The following is a 20,045-nucleotide window of genomic DNA, read 5'->3' as shown; positions in this document are numbered from 1 at the left end:
AGGCAAAGCCAACATAGCCATGAGGAGGTGCTGGGTGTGTTGCCTGGTCCGTGCCAGACTGGGTCCTGGTGCCTCAGCAAGGTCACAGTGTCCCTCCCATGTGACCCTGCCCACCTACTGCCCAGGGAATGACGTGGTAAATCAATGGAACCAGCAGGCTTGGGCAATGGGGATGGGAGCTGGGGCTTCAGCACCTGCTGGATCGGCCCAGATGAGGGGAAAAGGTCAGTGGGATCGGTAATGACTTTGCAACAGGAAAGCTCTTGTGAGATGTAAATTATTGTAACGTAATGGGACCACTTGTCCATTCAGGATTTTGAAATATTTTCCTTTTCTTACAGTGGGAATCTGAGGTTCTTGAGAGAAATATGTCCTGGAATCTATCCCACTACCCATGTCCGTGAGGGATGGGAACCTTCAGTAGCCACAGAACAAGACTTAATGTGAGTGTCTGAGCCAGGTTTTGCCTAGAGCTGAAAATCAACCTCCTGAGCGTCACCGTCCCTTGTGGATGTACCCCATTCTCTCCTGACACTTCTGAAATCTCTGCATGTCAGTGGTGTGGCAAAGATGACTGGGGAACAGAGAGATCTTCTGAGGAAAACAGATTAAAAAAGCCCAGGTAATTACATTTTCTCTAACAGTATCTACATAAAATGTGTGTTCTCAGTGAAAAAATTCATAACAAATGAAAGCAAAGAACCCAGAAAGTCAATTGTTGACATAAAGGGGTGGGGTTTTTGCTTACTTTTTTGCTTTTCACATGTTTCAATTTCCAATGAAGAGTTTAATAAAACAGACAAGAAACACTGAATCTTTCAGTGACAATTGCTGGTTGTCCATCAAATAAAAAACAGCTTGGCACAATAGTTTCTCTTGAGCTTGGGAGACCTGAGCTATTCTTAGACATAGGTATAGCTCTGGGCTTTCCTAAACCTACTGTCTCTTAGGAGAAGCATGTTTACTTTGGGTAGGTTACTCTCCTGAGAGATCCAGCAGTTCCTGCAGATCAGCACACTGCTCTGCATGTCTGTGTGTAAAAAATGCCTCATACTGAAGCTTTAAATGATAGTCATGAAAAGCTTAGTTCTGCTATCAGGATATACAGCTAACTAATGTTTTCCCCCAGTGAGCGCTAGACTTACCCGCATGTAGAATTCCCTGCCCTCGTTCCCTGATTTGATTTGGAAGATGTAATAGGCTCCAGGGTAGCGAGTTGTTGCTTGCATCTGAAAAATGTCTGAAGGCACAGACCTCCCAGACACCATATCCATCACTCTGTACAGGATGGTGAACGGCTGATCTCTGCATCCGGGGTTTTCAGCTGGACACATGCAGCGGCTGATTGTCAGAGATAGAATTGTCATCAGGGGTTAAAACTGCTGTAATATTTGATTCTTTATATGCTAAGACAGGTGCATAAATAAATAAAGAATGTTGTTGAGCAGCTAAAAGAATCCATGAAACTTGTAATGAATTTTCTCACTTTTAGTATTCTCTGTTTTGCTACTCTGGCCTATATCCTGCCTCCTTTTTCTTCTAGGCCAAAATACCTTGGCATTTTCCTTAGATCACTCAAAAATGTGAACTTTCTTTGAAGCAGCTCTGCAGGTGCAGAATACTTGGTACATATTTGTTCTGATAGTAATTTAAACTGAACTGTCCCCAAAATAATATTAATAATTCACTTCACTGATAGTGCTGCATAAATGTAGTGATCTTTTTTTGTATACTACATGAAAACATACAGTAGACATCCTGGATCAAACCAAAGCTCTAACATCAAATGCAGAGCCTTAAGAAAGAAGAGGACAGCAAGCCAAGCATACGACACTTCCATCAACAGTCTCCAATTGTTTGTGACTCAGGGAATCCTTGAGACAAAATATTTTCTTTGTATTCATCAGCTATTAATGCGTTTCTTAGCCATCAGCTGTTCCAGCTTCCCCTTACACCCACATGAATATTCGGCATCAACAGCCCGCTGTGGCCAGGAGCTCCACAGCCCCCTTCATCCCTATCTGCATGGCCTCTTTCTGACTTCATCTGATGCTCCCAGCTGAAAGGAGAGCAGCCAGTCAATCCCTGCTCATCCTCCTCAGACATCTCAGGGCTTTGTATTTGACCCTGTTCATGGCTGAAGGGTTCTAACTTAGAGCTTAGTTCATCACAAGGAAGCTATTCCATACTTTTGATCATCCTCATTGCTTCTTATGAACCTTTATCCAGTTATATTTCTTTTGACAGAAGGGGAAGGAACTGCACAGTCTTAAAGATGTGGTACACAATAGCATGTACTCCAAGGATATTCTCTACCTATTTACACTTGAAATTCAGATTGCTTTTCTGATCTCTAGTGAGTACAGCAGTTCATGGAACTAGAACAACTCTCAAATCTCAGTTTGGATGGATTATGATCAGATAAGTGCTCCTTATTTAATTTGTTAATCTGGTATTGTCTTTTTACTTTAAATTAATCTACACTGAATTTTATCTGCCATTTTTATTGCACAGTCATTGAGGTTTATTTTGCAATATTTTTCTACCCAGTCTTTTATCTACTGTCTTCAGATATGGTTGCAGACTTTGCCTGTATCATGGTTTATTCTTTCTCCCAGGTTGCTTATGATGGACCAAGTAGGTCCAGCTCAGACCTCTGCAGAACTTCCGTGTGAAACTTGACAATTTAATACTATCCTCTGTTTAATTTTTGTCTTTCAGCCTCTTATTCTTCTGTTTCAGGGACTTTTCTCTGTTACTTAGGACTGCTTAACTTCCATAGTAACTATGTGAGGGTCTTTTCAGAAGCCTTTGGAAATGCAAAGAGACTGCATCAGTCCATGTGCCCCACATGCTGCTGATTTCTTCAGAGAACTCTAATAAAGTTGTGAGGCAGGATATCCCTTTATAAAAGCCATGTTGGGGGAATTGACATGTTGGGGCATGGGTCTTTTTGACTATTTTTTCTATAACCTCCACTACTGACATCAATTTCAGACAGTGCCTCTGGCATGGCCCCCATCAAGAGGCTCCTGGCATTATGAACACCCAATTCCTTCCACAGAAAACACAGATGCAAGGAATTCACTTGGCTTTTATACTGACCACTTCTAGACATATGTCACAAATTAAGTGCAGTCCCATCTAGACGTGAGCCAAAGCCACCAAACACAAAGCTCAGAGGTCAAGAGTTCTGGTGCAAGCTGCTCTGCAAGGTCTCTGTAGTTGGGCTCTGGGGAATTTAGATACAGAGGATTCAGTTATTTCAAATTCCAGTTTAAGACTACCACCTCTGAAGGTAGGTAAACCCAGAACTAGACAAACACTATGTGTCCACTCTTCAGCTGCCCTAGTTGAGAAAGCAATGTAAAGACATGAATAAAGTATAAAGGAAAGAAGCTAATTATTCATCTCTTGCCTTTCTATAAAATACATGGGGCTACCAGGCAATTCCAGGTAATTGGGTTAGTGCAAACACTGTGGATGAAATAATAGGGACTGCAATATATCAAGATCAGTTTGGAATTGAAATATTTTGAGCCCCAGAAAATACATACAAAAATGTAAAAGAAATGGGCAATTTTTAGAAATGTAGGATTTTTTTTTTTTGCTTGTTCAAATGATTCCCAATTGAGACAGTAACAGTGCTAACAGCCCCATCCAGACATACACGATTTCTGGGCAAAGCGGATCAGTCTGTGAACTATTCAGAACTTTTAACCTTTAAGCAGTAAGAAACTATTTGTATCCTGCTCTAACTATCATCTAATGTGTTAAGGTACTTCCCAGGCATAAGCTAGTTACCATTTGCAGGAAATATTCCTACTGATAAACAGGCTGCATTTGAGTATATGTGAAGTCAGTGAGTAATGTAAGTAAACGTCTCTTATTACATCACAAGCCTTGCTGTTTTCTCAACTAACTGATACCTGTTTTTCCAGTCTAACTTCACATACATCTGAGCATGATACCATATCATGTCACACCTGGTGACCTGGTAAGGAATTGCAATTTATTTTTATAAAAGCTTACCAGTGGTAAATGCAGCAGCAGCATGTATGTATAGCTCTTTAGACAGACTTCATGGCTGTGTTGTAAAATTGCAGCTTATTTGGATACAACTCTCACAGATAGAATTTGCTTTTGTGGCTGTGGGTATGTTACTCACTTCTCATTAATTTGGAGATAAGGCTCCTCGCATCGTACTGGGTCTAAACATTTATATTCTCCTGGGATATTGAAACATGTTTGCTGTGAAGTGCAGGTGAAGTTTCTTATTTCACATTCATTGATATCTAAAACACAAGGAATGAGAGAAAGGCTAAAGCAGGGAAATATGTACAAGATACCAATCCTACAAACCAGTTTGCATCTTAGGGAATTAGCCCAAAATTCATAAAACTCTTGCACCACAAGAGGTGGCCTTTTTATAACTGATCCCTCTTCTAAGAACAGTTTTTACTTCATTCATTTCTGCTTATTAGAGTGCTCCCACATGCTAAATGCTGCAAAAAAACCGGAAAGGAATTGGCTGCTCAAATGCTCTGACCCTAGAGAATGGGAAAAGTAGAGATGTGCAGCAGAGGGGAGAGCATTTGAGGTCTTTCCTGTGTAGCTGTTTCCTAGTCAATAAAGTCTTACTTAAAACAACACACCAATTCACCTCAGCTGGAATATTCACGTGATGACATTCTTACCAGAATTGCATAATTGGCCCCTACAAGTACTTCACTGTGCAATTCCAGGACCAAGCATCTCAATTCTTGAAAACCTCTTTCTAGACACAGGATCTATTTTCTGGTCCCCTCAGGTTTTACTCAGTGCAGGAATGTTCTTACCTTGGCAGCTTCTACTATCGTCAAGCAAGTTATACCCTGAAGGACAGGTACAGTAGTAGGAACCAGGCCCGTTCACACATTCGTGCTGGCAGAGGAACTCTGAGAAGCTGCATTCGTCCATGTCTGCAGTGGTAAAACAAAGTTTAGTGTCTTTGGCTTTACTGTCAAAAGAGCAGTCCTGTGGGCAGGTAGCCATCCAGACTACCTGCCCATCACCTCAGCTGGAGGCTGGCACTGTCCAGCTCCCTAGAACTCTGCAGCAACCTGACAAAATGCTATACAAGTTCTTGGTTAAACACTTTTTTCCTAAGGAAACCAAAGCTGCTGCTGAACACAATGTATGTCTTTTATTTATTTATTTTTCTTTTCTAATACCTGTCACCAGTTGGCCATGTTTTCATTTCTGTTTTACGTCAGAGATACTCTGACAACAAAACTGCAACTGTAATTTAAAAGGAAAGACTTGGCAGTAGTTTTCTTTTCTTTTTTTTTTTGGTTTTTTTTCCTCTTTTTTGGAGAGTAAGCTTCACTTTCCCAGGGCCACATGGGTTCCAGCAGAACTCCTGCAGCCAGCCCTGTCTCTTTTATGTTTCTTAGCCTCTAGTCAGTTATTTCCAAGTCATTCCAGCAAGACTACAAGAGCTCATCCCACCCTGGGTCAGACATACTGGAAGGCCCAGCCCTCTCTCAGATACCCAGGAAGCTAGGCAGTCTGTCAAAATATCTGACTGAAAGCAGAAACTGTGCTCTTTCCCCTTGCACTCATGGATTGACCAGTCATTGTGTTCTGCAGAGCTGTGCTCAAGTGAGAAAGACGAACTTCAGAGCTGCACATGGAGGCATGGCTGACCGAGGGGAAAACACATGCAAAGGCACTAGGCTGAGGGAGGCTGCCACTAATCATTTCCTTATTTCCCCATTCAGGGGAAGAAAGAAACAAAGGCCAGAGTTCCAGCCAGGAACTCCCAAGTTCTTATTCCCAGCTTTGACATGTTGACTCTCCCAGGCAAATCACTTTTACTCTTCAGAATGAATTTCCCTTTCTTCTAAGTTGGGCTCAGTCCATTTATCCACTTCTGGTGTTTAGTGCAGATGGATTGGAAAGTATTTGGAGTCCAAATATATCCAAGTGGCTTTAGGGCTGAAATCAGATTATCAAAAGGGAGATGAAAGGAACTCTACACCTACATAATCCTGTTATTGTGTGAGTTTCCCCAGTGAGTTCACTGAAATAAACACCTTCCTGAAAACACATGGACTGAGGGCTGACTCCGTAATGTGACTGAGATATCAACCACCCTCTGGCATCCTAGCCCCGACCTCCAGCATATTGGATTCATATAACTGGTGCTTGGCTGCTGTCAAGTGCTGAGGGACTTAGAGCCCCGAGGGTCCTACATTTCTGCTGCTGAGCCCACAGTGTTCCTAAATGCTCCTGGCATTCTGCTGACTATGTGCAGACAACAAGATGGTTGTCATTTCAGAGCACATCTAATGCACTTGGAAGACCTCTGTGATTAGAAAATAATGATGATGTTGGGAAAGCCAGGTTGAAATCTCTCCCTCTCTCCTTGAATTGGGGCAAGAAGCCTCCCAACTTCAAGGTAAGTTGGCTGCTAGTCCATGGACTAACCCTGCTCCTGTTGAAGTAAATCTGAGTCCTGAGTGTCTCATAAGAGTGTCCTCCTAACCAGGCATTCCTTTTGTGAGCCTCAGATGTCTAGTGATTGCCTGTGAAGTGGAAGCAGCTCATCCAGAGAAGCTTGACCTGCTTTGTCAAACATTTGCTTGCACAAGATTGTCAGGAAAAGATTTTCTGCTCTCTATCTGGGTGGTGGAATGTCCCTTTTTCTGGCTTAACTGTCTGACATGGATGAGGCTCAAGCACCACCTTATTGGGCATTGCAATGAACTTATCTGGTTCAGATCCCCAGGTAGCTCAGGAGGTCAGCACATAAAAAACATTCAGGAGTCTAACTTAGAAGAACAAATTCCATTAGAAAACAGAACACTAAGTTAGATGTTGCAGTCTAAATGTTTAATGCTTAAGAACCTTTAGATATTTAATATTTATTCTTTCCCTTATAACAAGGAAGTTTGCAGGAAAAATATCTTGGGAAACACTAATCATGTACACTGCATCTCACATATCTTCTCTCTCAGAAACAGCATGTTACATCTGTTTACTGTAAATTAAAACTCAAGTATTTTCCAGTGCATTTTTCCTTCCAAGAAATATTGGCCGAATTCTCTAATTTTATCAGGCTGAGGGGACAATAAGCAAAGAAATAAGTTTTGCCTTCAATTAAAATAATAAAATTTTTTAAAAAGCAGAGAGGAAAAAGTACAGTGACATAAGCACAATTTATTCTGCTGTGTGCTGAACAGATCAGCAATAACTGTACTAAGAAATCATATATTGTTACTAAAGTGAAGCCAGAGCCATACAGGGGAAACTGGGGAAGGTTTCAGGCAGAAGTGAGCAGTGGTTAAGAGCAAGAGGAATACATGCATTCAACAGACAAATGGAAAAGTGCTTAACAGAAAGTATTTCTTTAATCATGGAAGAATGTTCTAGGACTATCTCTACTTGCTCTAACAAAGCTTCCTGTTCAGCATTACAAAGTGCTTTCTTATGTTTTGCTGTTACCTTGGAGCTTTTGAATATTTAGCTTATTTCTTTAAAACCATTTGCAGCCCTCCTCCACTGAGCTTTTCTGGGTATTTGCTGTGTGCTCTAGCTGGAAAGAGGATCATATGAATTTCAGCTTTCCTGCTGCTACCATGGACCAAGGCAAAAAAATTTTTTAAAAGTATGTACAAAACAATACCTTTGAAAAAGTAAACATAATAGAATTAAAGAAACCAAAACAATAAATAAAGACAGTTACCACTGCAGTTAACTCCATCAGCTTCCAGTTCATAGCCAGGTTCACAGCGGCAGAGAAAAGAGCCGTAGGTGTTGACGCAGGTCTGAGTGCAAGGGTTTTCACTTGTACATTCATTCACATCTATGGGAAACCAATGCCAAATTCATCAGTGACTTCTCCCCAAACTCCATTTTCTTTTTTTTTACTGCATGGCATTTCAAAGACATTAGCTGTACAGTCAGAATGATTTGTTCTGAGAAAATATAACCAAGTCAGTGTTGTTTATTTGGATTCAGGCTGATGCCTGGGAATAGCATGTTGGAAACGCAGCATGTATGGAAGTAAAGTATTTTGGGAATGTCTTCAATAAAAAAAATACCATGGAAGATGGGGATGAAATTTTTATTATAAATATTTCTCTCCTTACCCAATTTGAAAACCATTGAACCAATATTGTCATAACAGACCTGAGAAAAAATGCAGCAGGATTTTCCTGAGAAAGATAATGCAAGGGGTCCTTATGGAAACCTCGGGCTAAGGCAAAACCAGTATTTTTTTCCTGGTAGGACATTAGCAGCTTCTGGGCATCATTAGCACAGACCTTTTCCTGCAGCATGTGGGAAGATGCTCGCTGCTTTGCTAGGGAGGCTGTGAAGAGGTCGTGTTGACTTTGAGGTAGCACATCACAGCAAAAGGTAGTCTAATCTCAGGACTCCAGTCTGGATCTTGGGACACTCTGATTTAATGAACTGACAAAGGTTTCCTGTCTCAGGTGGGTCACATAGCCTCAGATTTTAATAGTAAATTTAGTGCCTGAACTCTTGGTAATTCCACTGAATTGAGTGAATTGAGGTTTGGACCTCTGTGCATATTTCTCCTGGTACACTGGTCATGTTGCACCCAAACCCCTTTGAGGTACTGGGAAACTATGAAATACCTGTCTAACAAACCTGTGAACATTTTCAAAAGCAGTGCTGGGAAGGTTACTAGTATTCTAAAAACCAAGCAAGCTTTAAGGGTGTTACTGAGTGGGGACAAAGGATTTCAGCCATGGTTTACCATACTCATACCTTGGCACGATCTCCCGTCGTCATTAAGGGTAAAGCCTGGGTTGCACGTACAGGAGTAGGAACCGGGCACGTTGGCGCACAGCTGCTGGCAGTAGCCGTAGCGACATTCATCGATATCTGTGGGTGGGAAGGATGGAAAGTACAGTGGTCTGCATGTTCACATGAGATACAAAGCAGCAAGCACACTGAGCCAACAGTACTGATAACACAGAAATAGCCCAGCACACTGGTTATGGATGTAAGAGTCAAACTTCCAGGCGTTCAGATATGGAGTTATAGTTAAAATATACCTCTCCCCAGTAGAATGTGGTAATGTGGTTTTATTAATGTCTGACATCTACCAGTGTGTCTGATGAATTGATTGTCATTGCTGTAATGTTCAGTGTAGTGTAAATCAGGCAGCCCAGTCTGTTCTTTTAAGCAGCTCCCTCAAAGGATACCTGACAGCTGGCACAGCCCGCCAGCACAACCACAGCCAACATTGCAGCGAAATTTTGGCAGAATCAAAATAGAAACCTTCTTTGCCTCCACATATACCAAAGCTACTCGCTGGAACAACACTATGTTTTACTAAAGGCTTCTTTATTTAGTGAGGATATTTTTGAAAGACTTTTTTTCTAAATAGTCACATTCTCTTTTTATATGAATTTTTAAGACAAATTACAGACTGTAAAAACAGTTAATTTAATGCCAAAATAGCAGTTTGGGCTGAATTGCAGCATTAGCAATGCATGCAACTGAGTGCTATGAGCACAAGAAAATGCTCTAAGATATGTAAGTGCTAGAAGATTTTTGCCCCAGAACTAAGAACTGAAATGAAGCACCTGGAATAGTTGTTCTTTCAAAGGCTTAACATTTCCTTTGGTATCAACTGGCTTTTGATTTATGGAGATTTTTTTTTAATGGCTGCTCTCAAATCTTTGAAGCTAAATTTCTGCAATAGAAAACCCCGTGTATTTTCTGCAGTCAGTTAGCAAGATAACCTAAAGGCCAGGTCAGTGGTGGTGTGTACACCAGCAGTAGGCTTCACCAAATCCTGCAAAAATAACATGGATTTTAAGTGAATTAATACCTCATTGCACTGACACAATGCATTATTTTAAATACATGCTTTGTCTTTTGCAGCACTGTTATCTCAAGAGTGCTACATTTTGAGGATAAGGACTTCGACAGGGCTGCTTCTTGTGAGTGGGCTATGTGGATACTGCTGCACTGGCTCCTCTGTGTAAACTTTACGGGGATAATTCCAACAGATAGAAGTGTAGGTTTTTGTAACGGTGATTTACTAACAGTGCACCAAAAAATCTGTCTCTAAACCCAACTTGGGCCCCTGATTACAGTAAATATTCCTTTACTGCCTTATGGCAGCAAAAATCACTTCTCCAAAGCCAGTGTAAAGTATGGAAAACTGAGACTTCTTTGAAATTTAGGGAAAAATATAGCAACTCTAAACACAATTTGTTTTTCCTTTGCCTTGCAATAATCCACCCCATGATTACTTAAATAGAGCAATACTGGGATATTATTGCCTATTTTAAATAGCATAAGCAGGTACTCAAATCAATTCAGCAATGCAGCCATTTCAGTTCTCTGCTATAACCATCAAGCAGAAGAATATTTTAGATCTGTGTTCAAATCTTGAATGCTGCACACAACCCTTTCATTTGGCCTGTGACTGGGAGAAGTAAATGGGTAACAGAACAGGTGATGCAGAGCAGAATCTGCCTTCCTGCCCTTCCTCATCCCCACCCTACCACATATGCCTGTATATTCCCCAGCACAAGCTTTTTTTTTCCCAAGAGAAGTTGATTTTTCATAGATTAAGGAGCAGGAGCCTTGGAGACTTCTTATCCCAGGGAACTACGAGACAGTGACTCCCTGAAGTGGCTGTGGCTGCACGGACCCCAGCTTGGACAGGGCTCAGCCTGGTTCCTGCCAGGTGATTACACAGCAGCTGCTTGCAGTAGTGAGGAAAGCAGCCATGAGTGAGTCCTTCGTGGAATTGGTATTTGAGAGGAGAGGAGAAAGCTGGAAAGTAACTGGGGATGCTCCAGGGACGAATGGGCAGGGAAAGCCCATTCTCCTTCCAGTGGAGGTGTGACAGGATGGTCCAGCTCTGCAGAGCTGGCACCAAACAGCCTGCACTGCAGGGAAAAAACTAATAATGGGCAAACTTTTTCTTAAAAACAGTTGTATGCTGATTCCTAGGTCCTACCTGTGTACCTAAAATTAACATCTAGATCATCATCCCATGAGCATGTCAAGTGAGGGGAAAGGGCTGGAGGAGAGGAGTAATGAAAGGTTTTCCTGTGCTGTTTGTTGAGCGATGTTTTTTCAACAGGACTGAGCTAAAAGGATGAACAGGACATTGCTGCAAGGAAAATAATACAATTGAAATAAAACTGCTTGGAAGATACTGAAATGGCACCCAGTTCAGAGGTAATTTTTTCTCATCCCCAAACAAAAGAATTGGTTGTCTTTAAGGATTTACTGTCTGTCCCATTTCTTGGTATCAAATACAGATCCCTTCAGGTCCACACTGTCACAGTAAGGAAAGGACAGGTCTGCTGGGGCAAAAATCCTTATGCATACACGCTGACAATTGACCTTATATGAAAGGGAATCCTTCAGACTGGGAATATGAAAAGCCCAGTTATTACACTATTATGATGCTAGTCATATGGCATTTACATCTACATTTCTGTTCCATGAGGGAGTCTCTCTGCCAAGCATCCCAATGGCACTTACAGAGACAAAAGACACTTTTCACAGAGCTGAAGGTTTAAATGTGTACTTGACAAAAGTGCTTAGTGACATTATTTCAGGGAGTCACAGGTACACATATACAGATACCCAGATACCATATCCCATGAGGATTTTACCTAAACACTGGCCTTCTAACAGCCAGTAGCCTTCAGTGCAGGAACAGGTATAGCCCCCCTCAGTATTTATGCAGATCTGGGTGGGGTTACACTGGTGAGAATCTGAAGCGCATTCATCCACATCTGCAACACAGAAATACAGAAGGAAAATGTTAGAAATAGCAACAACAAAAGATTTTTCATGCTGTACAGTGTGTACACCACCTCTGGGCAAGGAACTCAAGTTTGGAGGAGTAGAGAGAATGAGCATAACCTGAAGGAAAATTCACAATAATAAACATCTGAGAGCAGTGAGAACTGAGGGTGCACATCAAATCTCTCAGTTTTGCAGGTGACCCAGTGTTTCTCAGTGTTTTTCCTCAAGGAAAGTCTCTCATTATCTCAAAATTTTTGTTACTTCCACATTTGCTATGTCACTGAGCTGGGATTTCCATGCTACAGGACAGTGTTCAGCCCTAGGGAGAGGCTGTGCAACCCCACTGAAGACTAAGAGATGAAGGGGAGTTTGAGAGGTGTACAAACACAATTCAGAGACATAAAAAATATTACTTCCTACCCCCACCAATGCAGACCATCTCACCATAATTTTTCAGACACGAAGTCAACTTTTACCTGACCAAAAAATGTATACTACCCTGGAATCAATTTCCTGACAATAATACTATTTTCTTTTAATTTCCACCCCCCAACCCCCCCCAATCTTTATTGGTTTTAATGTATTTGGGTTTTTATTACAAACCCTTAGGGTGTTTTTGTTGTGGGTTTTTTGGTTTTTTTGGGGGTTTTTTGTTTGGTTTTTTTTTTTACAAAGGAGGTGAATAGCATTCCTACTTTTACATAAGCCAGGGCCCTGGAACCTAACTGATTAAAAATGCCTTTCAGAGTCAGAAGTTCAATTTGAATCACGCCTTGCTCAATATCTTTCCTGATGATTCAGGCATCAGGTTTGCCTCTACATGTCAGAAATGGAAATACCAAAAGATAAATTGTGTCATTTTTTCAGCCAAACCAGATTTCTATGTTTTATTTGTTGATACCTAAACTATTTTTTATTCCAGCATACTATGCACTGGCCTTTGCTGAAGCACTGTGTCATCTAAGCAATGCTACTCCCTTGATCCTCCCCTGATTCTTATTAATCCAGACTTTGTTAGGTCACGACTGAAAGTATCTTGCTGATGCCCTGGGCTGGAGCAGGCAGCAGAGGGCAGGAATTACATCTTTGTATTTGTCCCCAAGGCAGCAAGCATAGCCAGTCAGCTGTACAATCCTAGCAGTCATGAATTAACTGATCCAGTCTACCACAGCAGCATATCTAACATGTTCAGATATATAAATAAATACATGTATATTATACATATGGAGGGAGTCTAGAGTTCTTATCTTGCCAACATCTGTACTGGAGCAATTTATGGTGAGTCAAAGCTGGTAAGATAACAAGAGGGTCACAATTAGAGGTAATTAACTCTGCCAGAAATTGGTTCTCATGTATTTATTGGCCAGATGAAGGCTGGCAAAATGGTGGGGGAAGTGGGAAAGGGGTAAGATAACAAGTCTAGACTATATAGGTCCATAAATATGTTGTTCAGTTCAGCTATTGCTTCTACGATTGGGCTAAAAAATCTGGATCCTCCCTTCATAGCATATCACACATAATTGGTAGTATCTGAACAGAGATTTTATCTAACCATAAATTTAATAACAATGACATTAATGTTTTCTAAATGAAAAAGCTTTCTATTTATCATGCTTGCTTATTGTTTTAGGAATGGTACCTTGGGATCTGGCCAATTCTGCTTTTTCTAGTCTGCACTAAGCTTAGAAAAGAGATTTTCATTTTCCACGTTCCCTGCTTCCAGTAATATTAATAGGTGAAGCGAAGTGAAAACAAAATGAGGGTTATGATCTCACCACATATGGTAGCAAGGCTGTTTGAAGACTACAGATCCTCCACTCTTTGTGGTGCATTTTTCTTGCAGGGGTATGATGTGTCTCACTTAAAGCAACAGGTGGCTATGGGATTGGTTTTGTTCCCAAGTCATCTTTGTAGCAGTTGCATGAGCTCCACTCCAGAGAAGTAAGATGTTGAACCTCTTCCATTTGCTATATACCAAGCAGATTTATTTGCTTACTCCCAGTCTTCTTTACCTTTTGTGGTGGTATTGGAAGCATATTTCCATTTGAATGCAACATTTTTACAATGGAGGCCTCCTGTGGAATTTCTGCCAGAAAACCTGATAAACCTGAAGTTGTCTCCGCAGGACACCTTCAGTCCTCACATTTTGCACTGAACAGTACCTTGGTGACTTCACTAAAGAAGTTTTATGCAACCAACAGGTATAAACAGCTTTACTGGTAGCAGCAAATCTTTTTGCTTGGGCCTGAGGGTGCACACCCAGTTCTGTATTCCATGTCTGGCATTCTCTCAGATTGCCCCTTACCATGAGGTGCCATTACAGTCTGACCCAGCCAATACAATCAAATAAATTATTTTTGGGAAGCAGCCTTCATAGTTGAAACAGGTAGTATAATCCCAGCCTGTCTGCCCCATTATATTATATTACATTATATATTATATTACATTATATGGGCTCACTAAGTGACAACAGATATTTGTGCACTGAAAAAACTATTGGTGCAACAAGTGGCCAGCCATTAGGTGTCTTCTTGAAGGATATCAGACCTGGGAGACAGAAGGTGCCTTGCCCAGCCGATTTACACAGTGCAGCATACAGTGAGAACAGGTGTGGTTGCTAAAGTCAAAACTAGACATTTGGCAGGGAAATGAAAAAAACCCCAAAACAATTTCAGATTATTTCCACTGGGGAGAAAACTAGCCATAGAACTTCAAGAGATTGCCTGTAATGGATAGGCACAGAAGCTATATCAAAACACTTCCAGGACACTTTTGTTTGAATGGAAAATTGCAAGAGATTGCAAGCAGAACATGACAATCCATCAATAAGGTGTGAATAATTTATTTTTCTGGTTGCACATCTTATTTCTGTCCCATTCAAGCACAAATCTTAGGTGTCTTCATGCTCTGGGACTTCAAAGCCCATTTGTACTACTTCTGCCTCTGTGATGGGTCATACACAATACTAGAGCAAAAGTGTGATGCTAATTGTACATGGTAATAGGTTTTCAATAGCTTTGTAGGTTCAAAGCAGATACAACAAATTCAGAGAATAAAAAACTGTAATGCCTACTCAATGCAAAGATAGCAGATGTGGCTAAGAAGTCCCTGAGGTACATTTTTCTGAAGCCTGAAAGAGTGTGTCTGACCCAGCATAACTGGTGTCACAGTCTTCACCATGGACAGAAATACTGCAATGAGTTGTCATCTGAGCCCCAAAGTAACATCTAATCAGCTGGAGAGCAGAAGAGTTATTAAAGGGGAGCATGCTAGTAAGAAATCCTAGAAACTCTACTGTCCAAGATGTTGTGATAGTCGATGATCTCAGCATCAGTGCCATGAAAGCATCAGATGCTGTCACCCATCACTGATAATTCAAGGATGGTTTTCATTATACTTGAACCTACTTTTAGTACCTTTCATCACCAAGATCCCTAGAAAATATTGCCTACATCCAAACAAGTCTAGTCTTTAATAACAGCTACTGTTACTGGATGCCTCATGTGATTTTGGCTCGATGACTCAGAATGTGGCAACAAAGAAGAATTGCTGTGAGGTGGACTAGGAAGGAAATACAAATTAGATCTGTCCTCAGTGAAGACAGACTAAAGTATGTGGTGGTTACTGTGCAGGTCAAGGAGCCAGCACAGATCTCTGCCATAGTCCAGCCTCCCTCACTGTCTAACATCTAAAACTCTTCAGAACAGGGTTTAGGTACAAAACCTGTTCACAGTGAGTCCATTTTTATTTAATGCCTTCCAATCCTAATACAAATCAAACTGGACTACAAAACCCTGCAATATCCCACTTGGTGATAAATACCAGTGCACCTGGATTTTAATGAGGAAATTCAAGATTAAGGAATTAAAGGACAAGCCTATGACCACTTAACAAAACAAAACCAAGAGCAGGTCACAGACCTTTCTGTCTTGTAGTCTTTCATGTACAACCTGCCCCACTTTTTCAGAAATTTTGTGCAGACTCAACATTGGCTAGTGAGATCTAAAATAAAAGATTAACCATCTTCTGAAAGCATTATGTTCTACTAGAGGGCCTTGGAAGCATCAGAGGCTCTTTCAGCTAAATTCTATGGTACTCAGAATGTTGCTGCTCTACCCTAACGGTGCATGGAACCTCAGAGATTCCAGCAGTTACTGCAGCAGAAAGAGAACTATTGATGTAGTCAGTAGCAAATTAAGAGTCATCTGGCTTTCACACCTCTTCTTACCCTTACAGACAGGACCGCGAGTGTTGCTGTGAAATTGCATATGAAAAAAATGAAGATGTTAAAGGTTGTCATACCTAAAAATTTTGAACAAATTCACATTTTCTCAAATTACTACTCACTCTGTGTGACTCCTTTGAGGGACCAGTTGTTCAGCACTTTATAAGCACACTAGAGAACCAAGGCAGGGTAGGATGGATCACTGTTCAAAACTTCTCTTGCCAAGGAGTGCTTGGCCAGAGCTGGCTCTAGTTGTTTCAGCTCTTGATTATCCCGCTGTACGCTATTAAATTAGTGGTCATGTACATTCTCTCACCCGTCCTTCCAGTTGTTGTATTCGCTTCTCTTATCCATCTTTCCAGTTGCTGTGTCTACATTACTGCTCCCACAGCTAGTTCCAAAGGCAGAAGTTAGGGCAGGAGTCCAGACAAATTAAAATCTGACTTGAAGTGGGAACGATTCACTGTGTTACTTCCCAGATGAATACCGAGAGCAACAACATGGCCCATCCAGACCACTGCTCTCTGCCTCCTAAGAAATACCACCTACAATGAACAGAGCCTCATGGCTCCAAGCCATAAGTTTTAAAGATCTCTGGGTTACTGACAGCATGGGAGAATAGGTAGATGGCATCTCCATATCTGTTTGTAAGGAAACGTGCTGCAAGAGCCTAAGCCTGAATACTTCAAAATTAACCACATCCTCTCTCGTAGATCACCATGTTTGCCTTAAAAAAATTATGGCTGTGGTGGGTTGGTTTAGCAACTCTGGGGTGTGATGTTGTCTTTACTCAACATTTAAACAAGAGGTGAGGTGGCTGGGGCAATGGAATTTCATTTGGGGATTGCAAGGGTGGAGAAAGTTGGGGTTTTTTGTATTTCTGGCTGACTGCCTTTTGTAGGATGTGATGTGCTGATGCTTTGTTTTTATTGGTACATATTGTATTTTTAATTGATGGCAGGATGCCTGGTGACTGGATAGATATCATTTACAATGTCAAAATAAATAAATGAACTAATTGTGTTTAGCATGCAAATTACTGGCTTTGTGTTTTATTATCTGTAAAAGCTAGTATTAATGGACATTAGTGGATTCCTTAGAATTTAGCCACATCATAGAACAATGAATGAAATTTTTAATTCACTGCTCATAAATTAAAGAAAAAAAAAATTTAAAAGCCATGCATACACAAAAGTGGGTCAGGATATTAATATAGTCAGAAAGGAAAGCTAGATGTGAAACTGCAGCAGAACACCACATCTCACTGGGGAGGCTAATTCTTATCAGGAGATCTTTTTTTGTACTGACTCACGTCCACCAAGAATGCAGGACTGAGACCACTCTTATTTGTATCAATAATACTGTGAGAAATCACAGCATAAAAAGAAAACCAACACTCTAATCCATTGAATTAAGACCAGACATATTCAGTACTTCTCAAACCAAAGAGGCTAAAACTAGGAGTTCAAAAATATCAAGAGAGAATCATAAATGTGGAATTCTGAGGATCTGGTTTTGGCCCACTGTTTTCCACATTTGTGGTAAAATCCACAGGATCACAAGCTGGTGGAGTTAAGAACTAAAATGTCAAATGAAGTCTGATATGAAAATATTTTGCTAGGTATGGTGGGCACATTTGAAAGTGCTTTTCAAGACAGACAAATGCAAGGTCATATATCAAGAGTAAAAAATGTAGGTCAAAAAAATAACTCTGGGGTTGTTACAGATAATCACTTGAAAATGAACTTTTCTTGTCATCATGTTGCTGAAAAGACAAGCATAAACATGAGAACACTGAGTAGACACAGGAAATTGTTCTTACCACTGTATATTGCATCAATGCGATAATTACTGAAATACATTTCTAGTGTCAACCTTCAAAAACTGATATGCAAAGAGATACCAAGAGATTCCAAAGAGTTATTCCAAGCCATGAAAATTTATCTTTGAGCAAGATAATACTCCATTTAGTAATCTGTTTCAGATAAGGTTCAAGGTATATTTGCCTGTGATTTGTAAACCTCTTCATGGAAACTGTGTTCTTATCTAGAGATGGTCACTAAAACTAAAGAAATGAAATTCAGTGTCTAGAAGACAAATTCAAAATAAAAATAAGACACACACTTTAGTAGTGCTACTGATTAAGCATCTGAAAACTGATTTTTAGTGAGAGAAATTGTACCCCTAATGTTTGTAGTAACTTCTGAAATATGTGGAAAACACAGAAAACGTTAATAACATTTCCCTGCTAGAAGATGTTAAGTCATCAGCCTAAATATGTTGAGCATGCCAACCACCTTCCTTTCAGTACACACAGAGTGATTGCTACTTTATGGAGGATGAATCAAGTAAAAGAGGAAGAATCCAAGTTATTACCACAGACAATTTGTTGAATCAAAGAGCCTCAAGAGGACTAAACTGTAGGTTAGAGGATGTGGTCATGCAGGAAGTAGTAGAGTTTTCTAAGTAACTTTGTGAGGTGGATAACCAGGGGAAGAAGCCAGCAGGCAACAGGAGACGGAGCAGAGGTGTTTAGGATCTGGAATCACCTGCCTTCTGGAAGGTGTGGTTCAAAAACTGTAAGCAAAGACACTGCCTTTCTTCTCCTCAGAAAAAAAAGGATTGTGCATAAACAGGACTTTGTGCATTAAAGCATACAGGCAGAAACCAAGTCCTTAACATCACCTCATCAGTTCAGAGACTTTTCTGAGCCCTTCAGGCAGGAAAAGATTTTCTTGACAAAAAGCTACTTTTAAAGGAAAAAAAAGTCTTGGTCCTTATGAGCATGTGGTTACATACCAAATGACAGAGTAAATGCATAGAGTGGAAAGTTTACCAAAGATGTTCCATCCCAAAATGATTTGCACCTGCCACAACAGGAACAGGGGCACTATTGTCCTTGTTCAGTCCAGCCACTGGTGTTGAAAGTGGTGGGATGTGTGACTGTGCTTATCCCTCCACAGGCATGGTCTGTGCTCAGGGCACTGTGACCGTTCCACTCCCTCCATGGCAGATTTCCTGGCTGGCTGACAACAGAATAACAGCATTAGTAGAGAGCTGTCATGGAAGGATGTGGGCTTATCATCTCTGAGCTAGAACCATGCTCTTGGAGACTTTGACAATTAGAAGTGAAACTTTGCTTGGACTCTGTAATGAAGAGGGAAGCCAATGTGGACAGCAGATTTCCAAGACAATATGCTTTTGGCAATGTGTGCTGTTTCACAGATGGACTGTTACATTTTGTTCTCTTTGGAACATATTTAGCATGCATGACTTCCTTTCTTAAGTAATGAATGCTGATAATCATGCTACAAATTTCTGTGGGTCACAGTAGTAGCTATGGCTGTGTTTCCTTCTTTTGATCAGCCATTGACAAAAGTAGGTATTTTTTGCCATCGTGATTATTTGAGAGCCAGTAGCACCATGGGGTTCAACACAGTAATACTGAAGATTAATTTGACAGTTGTGAGAGCACAGGTCGTGCAGATTGGAAAATGTTTGCCATGGAAAATCTTCTTCCCTCTTTTACAAGGAGATGTGTGTGATTTTGGGGCCCTACATCTTTATTTTATTCTGTCTGTGTTTTAGTCCCACTGTTTTACTGTCACAACCCCAGGAGCTAATCCTGCTCTTAAGATGCAACATTCTGGAAGAGAGGCTCAAAGCTGACAGCTTGTTCCAGAATCTCTGTCTGCTCAAACACTAAAGCTCGTTCAGTCATTTATAACCCTCAGGGCTCCATTTTAAAATAATACAAAGATTGGATGTCTGTTTTTTATAGGCATAATTGCAGGCCAGGACTAAACATCCGAGCTCAGTAACATGGTTATCAGTTCCAAGATTACTTGGAACAGAGCACTTTCCCCAAATTTCTCCCCCACTCCTTATTTGGACACTGAAAAGTAATTTCCTCAGTAGTAGATTTTTACTCAGTGAAATCACATGTTTTCTCAAAACTTTTTTTTTCTCAATATAATTACATTTGATAAGAAAAGGGAAGAAATAACAATGCCACATTCCTAAA

General features: G+C 40.6%; 1 protein-coding gene across 2 annotated transcripts in view; it reads right to left on the bottom strand.

Moving 5' to 3' along the window:
* Positions 1-20,045, bottom strand: part of FBLN5 (fibulin 5) — a 48,582-nt gene that overhangs the window by 5,135 nt on the left and 23,402 nt on the right. For both annotated transcript variants that reach the window (XM_019294017.3, XM_010394259.4), the window contains exons 5-10: positions 11,661-11,783; positions 8,779-8,895; positions 7,730-7,849; positions 4,839-4,961; positions 4,169-4,295; positions 1,146-1,341 (exon numbers count right to left, since the gene is read on the bottom strand). In XM_019294017.3, coding sequence (XP_019149562.1) covers positions 1,146-1,341; positions 4,169-4,295; positions 4,839-4,961; positions 7,730-7,849; positions 8,779-8,895; positions 11,661-11,783 — 806 coding nt within the window. The remainder of the gene's footprint in view (positions 1-1,145; positions 1,342-4,168; positions 4,296-4,838; positions 4,962-7,729; positions 7,850-8,778; positions 8,896-11,660; positions 11,784-20,045) is intronic.

Source organism: Corvus cornix, chromosome 5 (assembly GCF_000738735.6).
Source record: "Corvus cornix cornix isolate S_Up_H32 chromosome 5, ASM73873v5, whole genome shotgun sequence".
NCBI lineage: Eukaryota > Metazoa > Chordata > Aves > Passeriformes > Corvidae > Corvus > Corvus cornix.
Note: the sequence above shows the minus strand (reverse complement) of the source record. Positions and strands in the feature narration are given on the sequence as shown.